The 14,934-nt window shown below is 49.2% G+C and overlaps 1 protein-coding gene across 1 annotated transcript in view; it reads left to right on the top strand.

Annotated features, from left to right (window-relative positions):
* The window catches only part of LOC103812048 (regulatory-associated protein of mTOR-like), a gene marked incomplete at its 5' end in the record, with an annotated part of 37,673 nt that extends 23,945 nt beyond the window's left edge, over positions 1–13,728 (top strand). Inside the window, 3 exons of the mRNA XM_009085054.1 lie at positions 5,249–5,308; positions 12,561–12,661; positions 13,580–13,728. Of these exons, the coding sequence (XP_009083302.1) occupies positions 5,249–5,308; positions 12,561–12,661; positions 13,580–13,728 (310 nt within the window). The remainder of the gene's footprint in view (positions 1–5,248; positions 5,309–12,560; positions 12,662–13,579) is intronic.
* Positions 13,729–14,934: the final 1,206 nt, after the last annotated feature.

Raw genomic sequence — 14,934 nt, 5'->3', positions numbered from 1 at the left:
GTACACAGTGCAATAGAACCTTTTGTAAATTGTCCTTTGCACAAATCATATCCCAAATGCTGCAACTGCTGTAAATATTGCAGCAGCAGTAAATAGTGCTGGAGTGGAAGGAGCAGAGCCATAAACCAGGGGAAGATCTTCTGGAGTGACACTCCAAGTTAATTAGGCAGAAACTTATAAAAGGCTGTTCCAGGGAGCAGGAGCTTTCCAAGAGCAGTATTTTACCCCAGGGCAGGGAGCACAAGGGCTGTGGTGCCTAGTGAGGAGCTCTGGGCCCCCAGGATGTACAGAGCTCTGGTAATCTCTCCCTCAGCACTTTTCACCTGATCCTCTCCAGGCTGAGTGTGGTCCAGCATGGAAACCTCCAGGGCATTTGCTGGGCTGGATTAGAACAGGCAGAAGCCAACACAGTGCAGAAGGTGGTGAGGAATTCTCGCCACAACTCCAAGAGTTATTCACTGCCTTTTGCAGATACTTGTGATAAATTCCAATTCTTTATACCCCTTCTGGCTTGTATGAACAACAGACTGAGCAGTTCCTCTGACCAATTCTGTTTTGGGTCTGTGGTGCTTTGACTCCCTTTGCTGTGTGAGGGACAGCACAAAGCCTGCTGAGTTTTCTGTCCCCGTTTTGGTGGCCCAAGCTCCCAGGGTGTTTCCTCACAGGAGTTGGTAAGCACTGGTGAAGTTCTTTAGGGGAACTTGGAGAAATGCTGTGGGTTGTAACCAGGAAAATAGGCTTGCAGGGAACTGCTTTTATTGATTCAAATTTGGGACAATCCCTGTCCTGGGCTTTGGTGCCTGTTGGGTATGAACTGGCTCATGGCAAACTGGAACTTTGGAAGTGAACTGGTTTCGGGGTTCTCTTCCCTTCACTTACCAAACTTCACAGCTTCTGCCAGATTTGAAGTGGGAATGCTGATGCTCTGTAAGAGGTGTTTTTGGTGGGTTTTGTTTGTTAGATACACTCAGAAAGGGGTTTATTTTGGATATTATGATCTGCTCAGGAATCTTCTGTTCCCTCATCTCCATGGGAACGTGGCTGAGGGGGTGAGCAGGGCATATTCTCAGCAGAGCTACACCTGCCACGAGCAGCAGAGCCTCCCTGAGTTGTGTCTGGTTGGTGTCTGACAGGAGTTGTGTTTGTAAAGCACAAAACAGGGAAGGATTTAACCCTCAGCCTCAGCTGCTCAAGGCTGAGACTGAAAGGTGCCATGGGAGCTCCTGGGTAGGGAAGCTTTTCCTCCCACCTCTGATCCAGTGATTGTGTGTCTGTCCCTGCACACACACACAAACGTCTATGCTCTGATGAGGATTGTGCTCCTTTTCTGTCCCCAGCTGATTGGCATTGTTGCAGGTGTGGCTTTATCCATGCAATCCTGAAAGTAAGAAGTGCTGCTCGTGGATCCTTAGTTTTCACTGCTATTAAACATAATATATGCAAAGCCAAACCCTCTGCTGCATTCCCAGAGTTTGATCCAAACTGGGTGTTGATGTCCTAAAGCTGTTAACCAAAGACAAACACAGAAATCTTTGCTGTTAAACCTTCCCTTTCCCTTCAGGCTGGCCTGTTCCCAGAGCTGACCCAGAACCCTGAGGAACTGACTGTGAAATACACCATTTCTGCAGTTCCAGACTGGCAGGATAATGAGGTTCATACACCGAATTTATGGGCAAATAAAAGCTGGATGAATAAATGTTTATGCATCCCATTTTGTGCTCTGTAGTGAAGGAACTGATGGGCAAAATCCCTCATCAGTTGGGGCTGCAGCTGCAGTCTCTTCAGTCTCATTTCAGGGGAAGAAAGCTTGATGCTGGGGAGAGAAACACAGGTCAGATGTTTCCTTATGGCAGTGGGGCACGGAGCTCCCAGTGCCAGTCTGCAATTGCAGAGGTTGCTAAGTCTCATTGCAGCCTTCCAGGATCCAGAGGGGCTCCAGGGAAGCTGCAGAGGGACTCTTGGTTAGGAACTGCAGTGACAGGACAAGGGGAGAAATTGAAAGAGGGAAATTGAGATGAGATCTTAGGCAGAAGTTTTTCCTGTGAGGGTGGTGAGACACTGGCCCAGGTTGCCCAGAGAGGCTGTGGCTGCCCCAACCCTGGCAGTGTTCAAAGCCAGGTTGGATAAAGCCTTGAGCAACCTGCTGTGGTGGGAGGTGTCCCTGCCCAGGGCAGGGGAGTGGGACTGGATGATCTCTAAACTCCATTCCAACCCCTTAACATACAATGATAGTATAATTCCAGGAGCATGGAGTGTGAATCCTGCCTGCCTGGATGCTGATTGCCCTCGTGTGTAGTGACTGCTGTGAGCTGACGTATTCCAAATATATCTTGTCACTATCTATAGCTCCACATGAGCAAGCTTGGAGCTGAGCCGCAGGGATTGGTAATCCTGACGGATAGCACTGTCGGCCAGCGGATGTGGATGCTGAGGAAAGAGGCAGAAATCAGAGTGTTTGATGCCCTGTTTTACGCAGATCTGAGTGTTTCACGTTGTCTAAAGCAAGAGCAGCTCTAGTGGAAGTTGTGCTTAGTGGTGAGTCATGTGCTGGTGTTAACCATCACTCCTGTAAGGGGAAAACAGCTGCAGTCAGGGATCCGGAATTGCACACCTTGGGATGAAGGTTGTGCTGGACTTAAGAGCCTTGTGGCTTTGAGCCATGAAGTCCTGCTCATAGTGAGTGATAGGGCTCCTGAGAAGTGCTGGAAAAGCCCCAGACAATGAGACACAAAGAGCTTGGGAGCTGCTCAGGCTTGGGAATCTGCAATGTGCAGTTTCTACTCCAGAACACACATGCAGCAAGCTGGAAGGGCATGGAAAAGGGTACAGGAAAGGGACTGGAGCTGTGGCAGCTGATGATCTGTTGGGCTGGTTCAAACAAAGGTTTAAAGTGGTTTGGGTCTTTTTAAATGTATTTATTTTGCATTTCTGCTGGAGATTTTGGGGGTTAACTCAGCCAATCCTCTATCCTACACTGATTTAGACAGATTGCACTGAGTTTCAGAATATCCCTGTGACACCTGAGCATCATTACCTGCATTCCTGAGTTCCCTGGCATTCCCTGAGCTGTGTCCATGCAGCTCTGACCTATGTCACCTGCTGTCTGTGGCAGTGAGATCAGCCCTCACTGGAGACACCACGCTCAGAGCCTCTTGGGGATGAAGGGGGTGCAGACACAGGCTGAGGAACATGTTGTTTATGAGTACATTTTCTTGGCAGTCAGTGGCTCCTGGAGAGGCAATGCAGACAGTCTGCTCCTGCCTGAATGGAGGTGTCATGCACTCATCCTTTTCCAAGTACCCAGGGCAGTGAGGGGGGCTTTACCTGCAACAGGGATTAGAATCAGGGAATGGTTTGGGTTGGAAGGGACCATAAAGCTCATCCCATCCCACTCCCTGCCATAAACAGGGACACTTGCCACTAGCCCAGGTTGCTCCAAGCCTCATCCATCCTGGCCTGGAACACTCCCAGGGATGGAGCAGCCACAACCTACTGATGCTCAAGGCTTTCTTCCTCTCTTGCAGTTTTAAGCACACGGTACCAGAGGGATTGTTCTGGATCAGCCTCTCCACACTGAGGCATCATACAATGTGCTCCTTCCCATAAACATGAGGGAAGCCTCTGCATTCCACCTTCCCTAGCCCAGCTTGCTCCAAGCCCTGTCCAACCTGCCCTTGGACACTGAGGGACACCCTTTAGGAGAGCAGATGTGTGACAGCGCAAGTTGTGCTGCTGCTGTCGTCCCTCCTGACACGTTGTGCTGTGGAGCAGAGGAGTCAGAGCCTGTCCACATCCCCTGTGAGCAGGGAGGCTCGGGCTGATCCCAATGACCCAGTTCTGCTGGCTGAGTCCTGTCTGTGCCAGTGCTTAGGAGGGAATTTCCCCGGGTGGCTCTGTAATGTACTGTCGTAAGGATTTTATATTCCAGTAGATTGCACAGGGATCCCTTTGCAGGTTCAGGGGCTGCTTTATGGCTTGCTTGTTATGCTGCATGACGCACACAGCAGGAAAGCAGCCTGGGGACCACTGAGCTTCCCAGAGCCTATCCCTCTCCGTGGCTGCAGTGGATGCCCTGCAGGCTGGGGATGCCACAGGAACATTGGAGGGTCCTCAAGATTGCAGAAATGAGCTCTGCACATCTTGTTTTTAATAAGCAATTAATTGTTCTCTGCTTTACTTGGGGGAGAGCCTTTTGGATGTGCATAATGTGACTGGTGAGAGCAGAGGATGCTGCTGCAGCAGTTGGATGAGGGAGGTGGGAGTGGTGTACAGCTGAGCCCTCCTGGTCCTGGACTGCCCATGGAGCCTTTGTGGTCCCACACTGCCCACAGTGTCCCTGTGGTCCCATGAAGTCCCCATGGACCTTCGTGGTCCCTCCTGGTCCCACACTGCCCTCAGAGCTCTGTGCAGAGTGAAGTGTTAGGATAAATATCAACTGTGATTACACTGAGGGGTAAATTCTTCCTTAAACAGCAGAGAGAGGATTCCTGAAGGACTGGGACAATGGGCTGGGAATGTGGTGCTGCCACTGAGCAAGTCACTGCTCAAGTGGAATTAGGTATATTTTCATCCCAGAGCTGTTGTTCCTACTACTGTTCCACAAAGCGTGTTCCAGGAGGTTTGTGGAGGGAGATGGGCACCTGGAGTCAGGGCTGGCAGTGTCTCCCCTTCCCACACGCTCTTGGGCTTAGTGGCTTTGGGGTTTTCCAGTGGCAGAGCTGACAGGACTCAGCCCTTTCCAGGGCTGGTATTCCTGGAGCAGTGGGATTTGTAGGGCTGAGAAATGGAGTCAGCAGATCGTTAATTAAGCAATAGAGGTGTCCAAACCTGCTGCATCCTTCCCATTCCTTCCCTGCCTATAGTGCCAGCTCTCCCCAGGGAAGCCCAGCCAGCCCTGATCATCATTTCAGCAGCACAATCCTCCTGCTCGTGCCTGTGTGCTGCTCCCAGGGGACCCTGCTGGATGCCTGGGAGCCCTTTTCCCCTCTCTGTGCTGGAAAACTTGTCACTGTGACAGCTACAATGCCCCAGGTGTGATGCCTGACAAGGGAAATCACCACCTAATCACGAGTGTGACAAACACTGAGGGCCCTGGTTGGGGCTGATGATGCTGTGCCAAAGTTTTCCACCCAAACACCATTTTAAAGGCAGAAACAGTGCAATAAAGAAACCTCCTTCCAGGTTCTCTCTGCAGAAGCTTGTCATTAAACACTCAATTAGTGTGGTTGATTTTGTTCTCTCTCCCCAGGTTCTGCATGCAGAAGAGTGTCAGGCTGGTGCCAGGAGTCACGCTGGATTTAATAGAGAAGTAAGCCAAATTTTATACGTATTCTTTTTTTTTTCCCCCGTTGCTCTTAATTTTTCCCTGTTGCTCTTAATTTCCTCATTTTTTCTAGCATTTCTCGGGTTTGGCTGTGAGGGAATTTCTCTGGAAAGCTGTTCAAAGTCTGCATCTGCAGTATTGGTTATTCTTGCCTTGCCATGTGCTGCTGAAACCAGCAGTGCCACGAAGGTGAGGAGCTGCTTGGGACAATACAACTGTGCAGGGCTTGGCTTGGTGTGTGTCATGTCCTGGAATGTGCTGCCAGCCCAGTCCAGCTGGATAAATGGTTGTGGTGTTCCTGGAAGGTCCTGAGTGTGGCTGGTTTGGGTGAGGCTTTGCCCCTGGTAGAGTTGAGCTGTGCCACTCACATCCTCACACCCAACTGATGGACAGCAAAGCAGCCAAACCCCTCATCTCTGTGCTGTCTCCTGTTCTCTGTCTGACAGAGCTGTTGTATTTCAGATTTTACACCTCTGAAACATGTGATAATCCTTTTTTCCAAGCGATATTGGAGCATAATTCCTGGTTGTCAGGCAGCTGAGGCAAACTGATTAACCAGGGCAAGTGTTCTTCAAACTCTACTGCAGTCTGTACAAGATAGACTGAGATGATAATTGTTCTCTGTAGTCTTTGCTGGGTTTTAAGGTTGTATTTTTATTTCTTTTGAAGGGAAGTGTATTCCCCAGGACAGGGCAGCAGGTGTGTGCAGCCTCTGGATCCAGGAGCAGTGTGCTGCCTGTGCATTGGTTTTCATGCCCTGTTTTGGGATAGTGATACACACACAAACTGGGAGTGATTAAGGAAAGATCTTCATTCAGCTCTGAGGCATTCTGACTCTAGAAACACTGTTGTTGGGGTTAATCACAACTCTGGTGACCTGTGGGTGTCCAGGCTGCAGTTACCTTGTGTATGAGGTGAAACTGGTGTCCTGAAGGGGTTGGGAGAACAGGAATCTGGGTAATAAGTGTAATTTCTTAATAGGAAAGTATCCCCATAGTTCTGTGGTGTTTGATAAGCTGCTGCACGGTGTGTGGGAGTGCAGGGATCACTCATGCTGCCCTTAGCAGCTTATTGCAGCAGCAACAGGGGTAGATCTTACCCATGAGCATCAGCTCAATGACATCAGCTCCAATTTCTTGATCTCTTTGCATATTTCACATTCAGATGAGCTTCAAAATGCTCCTCGCTGCTGCCAGCTCTTGCACAGAGGTGTGTTGGAGCAGCCAGGCTCAGCAGTGGTGCTGAGGTGTTTAATCACACTGGTTTTATGTGGGACAGGTAGGTTATCTCCTCTCAGCTGGGGTGGGTAAGCAGTGGTTCATGTAAGCTGTAGGTCAGAGCCACTCCTGGGTCCAAAAAGAATGTTCAGTTCCCAGCTAAAAGAGCAGAGACAGACCCTGTCTGTCAGAGGAAGTGTCAGAGCAGATTGCAGAGACATCAGTCGAGGAAAGGATCTGCCATGGGTATAATTTCCTCTGAGAGCTGTGGTGGAAATGTGCTGGGGTTTGGGTTTCTTTGGGTTTTCAGGAATGAGAAGCAGGAAGGAAATGTTCCTGGGGTTAACCCTGTTATGGCTGAATGCTGACAGGGTCTGGGGATGTGAGGAGGAGAACGGATGGGCTGCCACCAGCATGGACTCAGATCACCTCAGGCCACTGCATAAGTGTGGTGAGAATAAGGAGTGAGTTATGTTAATTGCAATTAACATCGCTAGGAGAGTGTCTCATCAAAGAACATGTGGTGAGGTCGATGAAGGTCTGAGCCAGGCAGCTCAGAATCAGCCTCACCAAGCACTTGGATGTGCTGCTAAGGGTTAGATAGTCTTTAAATGAAAGTTTACTAGCAAAAACAGACTTTGCTGCAGTATTGTTAGTGCCACAGCACACGTGTGTGGGTTACAGGCTGTCCTCAGGGAAAGTGTGCCAGGAGCAGCTTCCCATGGATATCAAATATTTAAACCTCATCATCTTAATCTGCTCCATATATCAATTATAGAAAACACATTTTTTTATTACAGTCTGGAGACAGACCTGGAATAATTCCTGGATTGCCTCTGTGTATATTGTCATTTATAATTTAGTTGTCTTTAGAACTGGGGGAAGAGTTTATATTGCAATTAAGCTGCAGACTTTGAGGCTAAATTAAGCTGCTCCTTCTCTGAAGGGCTCCAGTTTCCAATTATCCAGGCTCAGCCCCAGACCTGATGGAGGGACGTGTGGTGGGTCCTGATGTGCATTTGTGTCACAGATCTTCTCACATGAAGCCACAATAATCCCTAGCTTAGAAATAAAGATCTTTGCTGCAGCGAGTCATAAAGGGGAAAAGAAGGAAAATGTTGTGGGAGGAGTACTGGGAATTTGGGAGCCTCTGGCTGCTGCTTCACGAGGCTCTTTGTGGGCAGTGTCACTGTCAGTGCTCCTGCTGCCTCGGGTGGACTTTCCTGTCTGATCCCAGGGCATCCAGAATCTGTGCTGGGGCTCTGGCTGATGAGTGGCATGAACTGAGCTTTGTTCTGCTCTTGAACAATTTGGGAAGAAACCCTAAGGAATGTTTTATGGGAATGAACCCACAGGGCTAGATTAATTGGGGATGTACAAGGATGCTTTGGTCTCTGTGGCTGCACTGGGCTCCCTCTCTTGAAATCCCCTTCTCAGGGCACCAGGAATGGTATGCTGCATCCCTGGCATCTTTTCCCTAGGTCCATTGTGCAGAAGAAGGGAATTCTCTAAACAAAAATCTCCTGAGAAGGGGAGAAAATAAAGCCCTGGGAGCTTTTCCTGCTGCTGGTGGGGCCCCTTAGACACTGTGACAGTGAGCAGACACCCGTGGCTGGCCCCACAGCTCTGTGTGGCTGTCCCTGCAGGGCAGCCTGGCCCCTCACTGCCAGGACAGGTGGCACAGCAGCTCTGTGATGAGGTGCTGTGGCTGGGAGAGCAGAGCCCACACCAGGCTGTCACTCACCAGCACAACATCCATAACCGTCACTAGAAATAATGAATTTGAGGCTAAAATTAGTTTTTGCTTGACTTGAAGCACTGTTGAATGTCACATCGTTAGTGTTTTAGTGCCTGTTGGGTGCTGACAGGGCTGTGGCTCCTGCAGCAGTGCTGGGGTGGCACAGCTGCATCATGTAGGTGTCACTGCAGATGGTTAATCAGCCATGTGCTGGTCCAGACTCTGCAATGCTGCAGCCTTTTTATTTAATGCTTATTATTTTATTTATAGTGGGATTATGATAACTCCTAGTTTGCCTTTAGACCTAGCCCAGGCAGCTCCAGCCCCTTCGTTTCCTTCTAGAAAACTCAGTGGAAGACGTCAGAGCTTCTTTCAGTGTTTCAGCCAGTGCTGTTGGTGTAGCAGAGCTGCTGTGCCACACTGCCCGTGGGGAACGTCCCTCAGTGGTGCTTGAGCTGAGGAAGAACTTTGCTTTTGAAGATGTCGTGCTGAGAAGTTTTTGTTTTGCGGTCGGTCAGGTGTGATGGCAGTGGAGTGTGTCATTGCCTCACCGTCGTTACGGGGTCTCAGCCTGGTGTAGGCACAGCCTATTGTGAATGCAGAGAGAAGATCCTGCTCAAGGGATGGTTTTCATGGCAACACTCCTTTCATGTGCTCACACAGGGAGCTGATGGGATCACACACGGGTGTGCAGAGCTTTGCAGCTCTCCAACAGATCTGTGAAGAACCTCAAATGTTTTGTCTTTCTCAAGTGCTTTGCTGAGGTTTCCTCAGTCCAGGCATGGCACACCTGGATCATCCCTGGGGTTTCATGGGGGGGATGTGTTGTCTTTGAGCACAGGAACTGTGGTGATCCCGTCTGAGCAGCTCTTGCCAGGAGATTTCACATGGCAGAGCTTTGCAGCTCTCCAACAGATCTGTGAAGAACCTCAAATGTTTTGTCTTTCTCAAGTGCTTTGCTGAGGTTTCCTCAGTCCAGGCATGGCACACCTGGATCATCCCTGGGGTTTCATGGGGGGGATGTGTTGTCTTTGAGCACAGGAACTGTGGTGATCCCGTCTGAGCAGCTCTTGCCAGGAGATTTCACATGGAATTGCAGAATCAGTTGGAAAAGACAAGACCTCTGAGACCACCAAGTCCAACCTGTGACCCATCACCACCAGAGCACTGAGTGCCATGTCCAGTCATTCCTGGAACACCTCCAGGGATGGTGACTCCACCACCTCTCTGAGTACCCCCTTCCAATGCCTGACAGCCCTTTCCATGGAGAAATTCCTCCTGATGTCCAACCTGAACCTCCCCTGGCACAGCTTGAGGCGTTTCCTCTTGTCCTGTCACTTTCCAACCTAAATGATTCTATGATTATTTCAGACAAATCTTTATGACTGTGGGAGGAACCAGTGGGAGATTTCTGTGTGTCCTGTGCCTTCCCAGGGACTGTTGGGGGCTGTGGGATTGCTGGTGGTGATTCCCAGGCCATGCTGTGATGCAGCTCCTGGCTGGGCACATGGAGATGGGGTTTGGCTGATGTGTTCCTTGGGACTCAGCAGGGTCACTGCAGCCTCTGGAGAGTGTCTGAGTGTAGCCCCAGAGTGCCCAATGCTGCTCCTGCCTGGGGAAGCTTTGGCTGATGCTCAACAATGATTAAGATCTGTTACTGAGTGATACTGTGTGAAAACCTCTTCCCGGGATCACTCAGCTTGTTATGGACTCTCCTCTGCTTCCTGGGATGCCAGTTGGAGTATTCCCATCATGGCACACAAAATTCCTGGTGCTTATTTCCACCTGCTGATTTTCAGTACTGATTGACCCACTGATTGATTCCTGGAACGTCCCTGCTGCCAGTTCCCTTCTTACTGCTCCTTCCTAGTGCCAGTCCCAAATCCCAGAGCTCTGTTACGCAATGCGTTGCCTTCCGTCCCGTGCTGTTCCACATGCACTGCCCCCTCCAATCCCACCCAGTGCTGAGGCTGGCAGAGCTCTGAGCTGCAGGAATCCCACATTGCTGGAGCCAGGTGCAGGATTAGGATCTCCCTGGCTGTAGGGGAGGAAGGAAGAAAATTAACTCACCTGATGCCACCCAGGATGTGGGAATGCCATCCCATTAATTTCTGCTCTCTCCCTTTCAGGCAGCTTTTTCCTATGGATCCTGCATCCAGTCTGAGGAGGGACAGTTGTATTGTGGAACAAAATACCAAGTGCATTTTAAAATCCAAGTAAAATCTATATTCTGTCAGTGAGTAGCTGTTTGAAGTCTTTAAACAGATTAACAAGAGCAGAGCTGCTCCCCAGGACAGCAGGTGTTGGAGCCAGGAGCGTTCTCTGGCCAGGATGCTGGCAGCAGGGCTGGATTTCAGCCTGTCCTTCCCACTCAAAGCCTTCCCAGAGCTCCAGGTCGGCTCAGCCTGTGTTTAATAACAGAGGATTTAGCACAGCTCTCTCCATCTGGTGTGGAGATTCCTACTCCACCAACACACACCCGATGGCTGTTCTGCTGCAAACTGCCCTGCAAGTGGCCATCCCACGGTGGGAGCTGAGTGTTCCTCGTGCCAGGGAAGCTCAGCAAGGATCCCTTTGGATTCTCCCTAGCCCCCTCTGGCTTGGGGAATGCTGCACGGGGTGTTCTGCAATGCAAATATTGACGGGAATCCTCACCAGAGCCCTGTGTGGCCTCGTGTTGCCTCTGCTTGCTCCAGGGGATCCGTTAGCAAACACTGCTCCAGAGACGTGTGTTTTCCCTCTGATTTCAAGACAGACAGGAATTTTCTATAAGATGTTAATTTCTGGCTGGTTTAGAACTGTGTTTGTACAAGGGAATGTGCTGCATCTGAACCTGCTCAGGGATTGTGCTGGTGCGTGTCAGGAGTGAGAGGGCAGAGAGAAACTTCTCTGTCTTGGTGCTTTTAGTGTTTGAAAACTTGTTACAGAAGGGAAATTGGGTTAAATTAGGATCAGATCCATAGGATGTCTTACTTGGGTCAGTGTATGTTTCTGAAACTTCCTTGTCCTGTTGCTGATACTACCTCACCAGAAGAGCTGTGCTTGGGAGTGCTGGATGGATATTTATACTGCAGATCTGATTGATCAGGAGGCAGCCCAGGAATGAGTGTGTTGGTCTTGGTTTGTTGGGTGGTTGTGTTTTTTTGTTCAAACATTCAAAGGCTTGTTCAGGAAAGCTGCTCAGGATGGAGGCAGAAGCTGAGGATAGAGAACAGCAGTTCACAGCCACTTGTCTTCCCTTTGTGGTGGGTGTGTGTGTGTATGTTCATCTGAGTCATGCTAGGCTGTCACTTGGGTTCTTCCAGCACAGAAATCAGGTTGCCTGTTGGTCCTCTGGTTTCTTCTCCTAGGAGAAGTTCAGCTCCAGGATGAAATTAATTCGAGTGACTTTTGTCAGTTGACAAAACCAACATCCCGTGCCCTGGAAGAGCAAAATTCCTGGTGGGACATTGCTGTTCCTCCTTCACTCAGTGTGCTTTGACCAGGCTGTTGTCTCTGGGGTGTTGATGCTGGGAGTAATAAATGTGGTGCCCAGAGCAGACCCTTTAGTTCATCCTGTCTGACCTTTTGTGTGTCTCAGGGTGCAGAATGTCACTAGGCTGCTCTCAGAAGAGTCACACAACTCATGCTCCTCTAGAACATGTGTGCCTTGACCCTTTGAAGAATGAGGGTTTGAATCACTTCCCTTTCTTTCAATGGTCAAGTGCTCTTCTTTCTTTCTTCCTCCTCTTGTGCAGAGTATTTGTTGGCACCAGATTTCTCTCTTGTAGGTGTTTATCCACAATGTTCCCATTGTTGCTTGGAAGGGTGGATGGAATGACCTTAAATTTCTCACTCTGTGACAGTGAATCAGTTTTTAAAGCTTTTACTGCATCCTCTATATTCTGTATGTCCTGTTTTGACACTGTTTAGATGAATGCCAGAATGGGAATACTTGGCAAAACACTCCAATATCAACCTCAGCAGGCAAGGCTGAATCTCCTCTGCCCACTGCTCTCTCTCTGTGACACAGATCCGAGCCTGGTTCCCTGTCCATTGCCATCCTTGCCTGCTTGGGACTCTCCCAGCTCAGCTGGGGTTTTTTTGGAGTGGTTTGGCTTTTGTTTCTCTATTTCCTACTTCGTGTTCATATAACATGAAAACATTACAGCAAAGAGCTCCTTTATCTCTAGATCCCACTTGGAAGCATTTAGGCATGTTCATGTGTATATCTCTTAAAAAAAAAAATAAGAAAAGGGGCTTATTTAGGAAATGTACTTGTTTTTTTCCCCCCCACTTGTAGGATTCCTGGAAGGCTGAATGACAGGAGAACTCCCCTGGGAGAGCTGAACTGGATTTTCACAGCGATCACAGATACCATCGCGTGGAACGTCCTGCCCAGAGGTGAGTTGGGTGCAGCTGTGCAGTAGCAGTGAGTGTGGCTCAGACAGAGCAAGAGATGAAGAGTCAGACAAATGAGACCCTGACAGTGGAAGAACAGATCAGGCTGAGTCTCAAGGCTGGTTAATGTTGTATTTGTTCTTTTACCAGAGCATTGCAGCAACCTCCTTAACGCCCAGAAAGGTGTTTTTTTTCCGTGCTAACACAATTGTTTTGGCTTGAATAATGCTCTTTCTTACTGTATTTGTAAAGAACAATCTGTTTTCTTCCAGCCTTGCTTGGTACCATAAATAAAGGGTTTTTTTCCTCTTTGCCAGTAAGGCAGTTGTGTTTCCCATGAGTAACCTCAGCCCATTTCTCTGCCCCTGTTCTGCTCAGAATTGGTACTTCTGGAGCACAGGCAGCCAGATTTGTAAACAGTTCTCCAACCCTGCTCCTCCTAATGCTCATCCGGCATCAGTTCTTCTCTGCTCTGTAGAAGAGAGCACATTTGCTATCTGTTAGGATTCATTTTGGCTTCTCATAAGCACATCAAACTGCCAGTTAACAGATGGATAGTCCTTGATTAAACAGTACACAGAGGTCCTGTTCTCCCTCAGTAATTTTCCAAAAACTTAGTCAGGCTGAGCTGAAGTGACACACAAAAAGGGGATTTGATCCAGAAAAGGCAAATAGAACCTGAGGCAGAGAGTGTTGTGTGTTAAGGTAGAATGGGGAGTAGGTTCCTTGCTCTGAGGGAGCTCTGAAGGCAGAATTTCCCTGTAACAGTTCTCATATCCTTCCCTGTAAAACTGCTGCAGATTGCTTGTTACTGGAATAAAATACTAAAGTGTTTTGATGTTTTAAACCATTTTTGTATATTCCCTAAGCTGCTGAAGCTCCGAAGATATGCACTTGGTAATCCCTGCGATCTCTTGGCAGATCTTTTCCAGAAGCTCTTCCGGCAGGACCTGCTCGTGGCCAGTTTGTTCCGTAACTTCCTCCTGGCAGAGAGGATCATGAGGTCCTACAACTGCACCCCCGTGAGCAGCCCTCGGCTCCCCCCCACCTACATGCATGCCATGTGGTGAGTGTCACCCAGGGGCTGGGGCTGTGCCATCAGGGGCTGGCACTGCCTGGGGTTGGATGGGATACTGGGAAGGAATTCCTCCCTGTGAGGTGCTGAGGCACTGGCACAGGTTGCCCAGAGAAGCTGTGGCTACTCCATCCCTGGGAGTGTTCCAGGCCAGGCTGGATGGGGCTTGGAGCAACCTGGACTAGTGGGAGATGTGCCTGACCATGGCAGGGAGCAGAACAAGATGGTCTTCAAGTTCCCTTCCAACCCAAACCATTCCATGATTCTACTTATGTCAGTGTTTCCCTGATCCAGGCAGTGGATCAGGAATGAAAAAGCCTGTGGCAGCCTAATACTCATCTCCAAAGCTGCCTCTGCTCTGTGCATTCATAATTACCCTGTACTTCTGTGGTGCAGAACCTTCAGTCCAACCATATCTTTGTTCACTCCAGATTCCAAACAAATGGGTCACCTACTGCCTGTGTTTTCCCAGAGTGAAGCTGGTCCTGTGGGGTGAAGGGTGGGAATTGCCAAGGGACTGAGGGAAGATCCTTAACTTGGGTTGCTGAAGTAGAAGAAATTTTTGCTGCAGTTCATCTACTTTTACTGTTGCTTTTAGGATGATTAATGGAAATGGAGGTGGCACAGTTATCAAAAAGCTCTTAAATGTAGTTCTGACTATCAAACAAATGTCCCTTGAACGATCATGATAAAAGTAATAATAATAATAGTAATAACAGACATGCTTGGGTTTATCTTCTGCCTCTCTGTGATTAATAGAGCAGCACCAAATGGGGCAAAGCACAGGGTACAGCGAGGCTGACAGGGATCCTAGGGGAGGGTGGTGCTGGGAGCCTTGCTCAGGGCTCATGAAGTGACAGGTGAAGGCAGCTGTGAGGGTGTTTAACCTGCCTGCACTTCCCAAATCCTTCTGAGAAGTTTCCTTCATAAAACTGTGGAGGAAAATAAACTTAGAGAAGGGATGATGACATTGTTCTTGTGCCCACACTGAGCTGTGCTCTCCCCTGGCAGGGGGTGGCTTGGCTCTCCTTCCTCGGGTCCCTGGTTGAGCTGATGGATCAGTTTCCCTCCCAGCCTGTCCCTGTTGCTGTGCACGTGGCTTTGCGTGTTCTGGGTAAACAAAATGACTTTCTTGCTTGTTTTTTAACAGAGTCAGTCTTGCAGCTGAGGAGAGAGTTTAATGTTTTGTCCCTACAGAGTG

The sequence above is a fragment of the Acanthisitta chloris genome, unplaced genomic scaffold, assembly GCF_000695815.1.
Source record: "Acanthisitta chloris isolate BGI_N310 unplaced genomic scaffold, ASM69581v1 scaffold31561, whole genome shotgun sequence".
Taxonomy (NCBI): domain Eukaryota; kingdom Metazoa; phylum Chordata; class Aves; order Passeriformes; family Acanthisittidae; genus Acanthisitta; species Acanthisitta chloris.
Note: the sequence above shows the minus strand (reverse complement) of the source record. Positions and strands in the feature narration are given on the sequence as shown.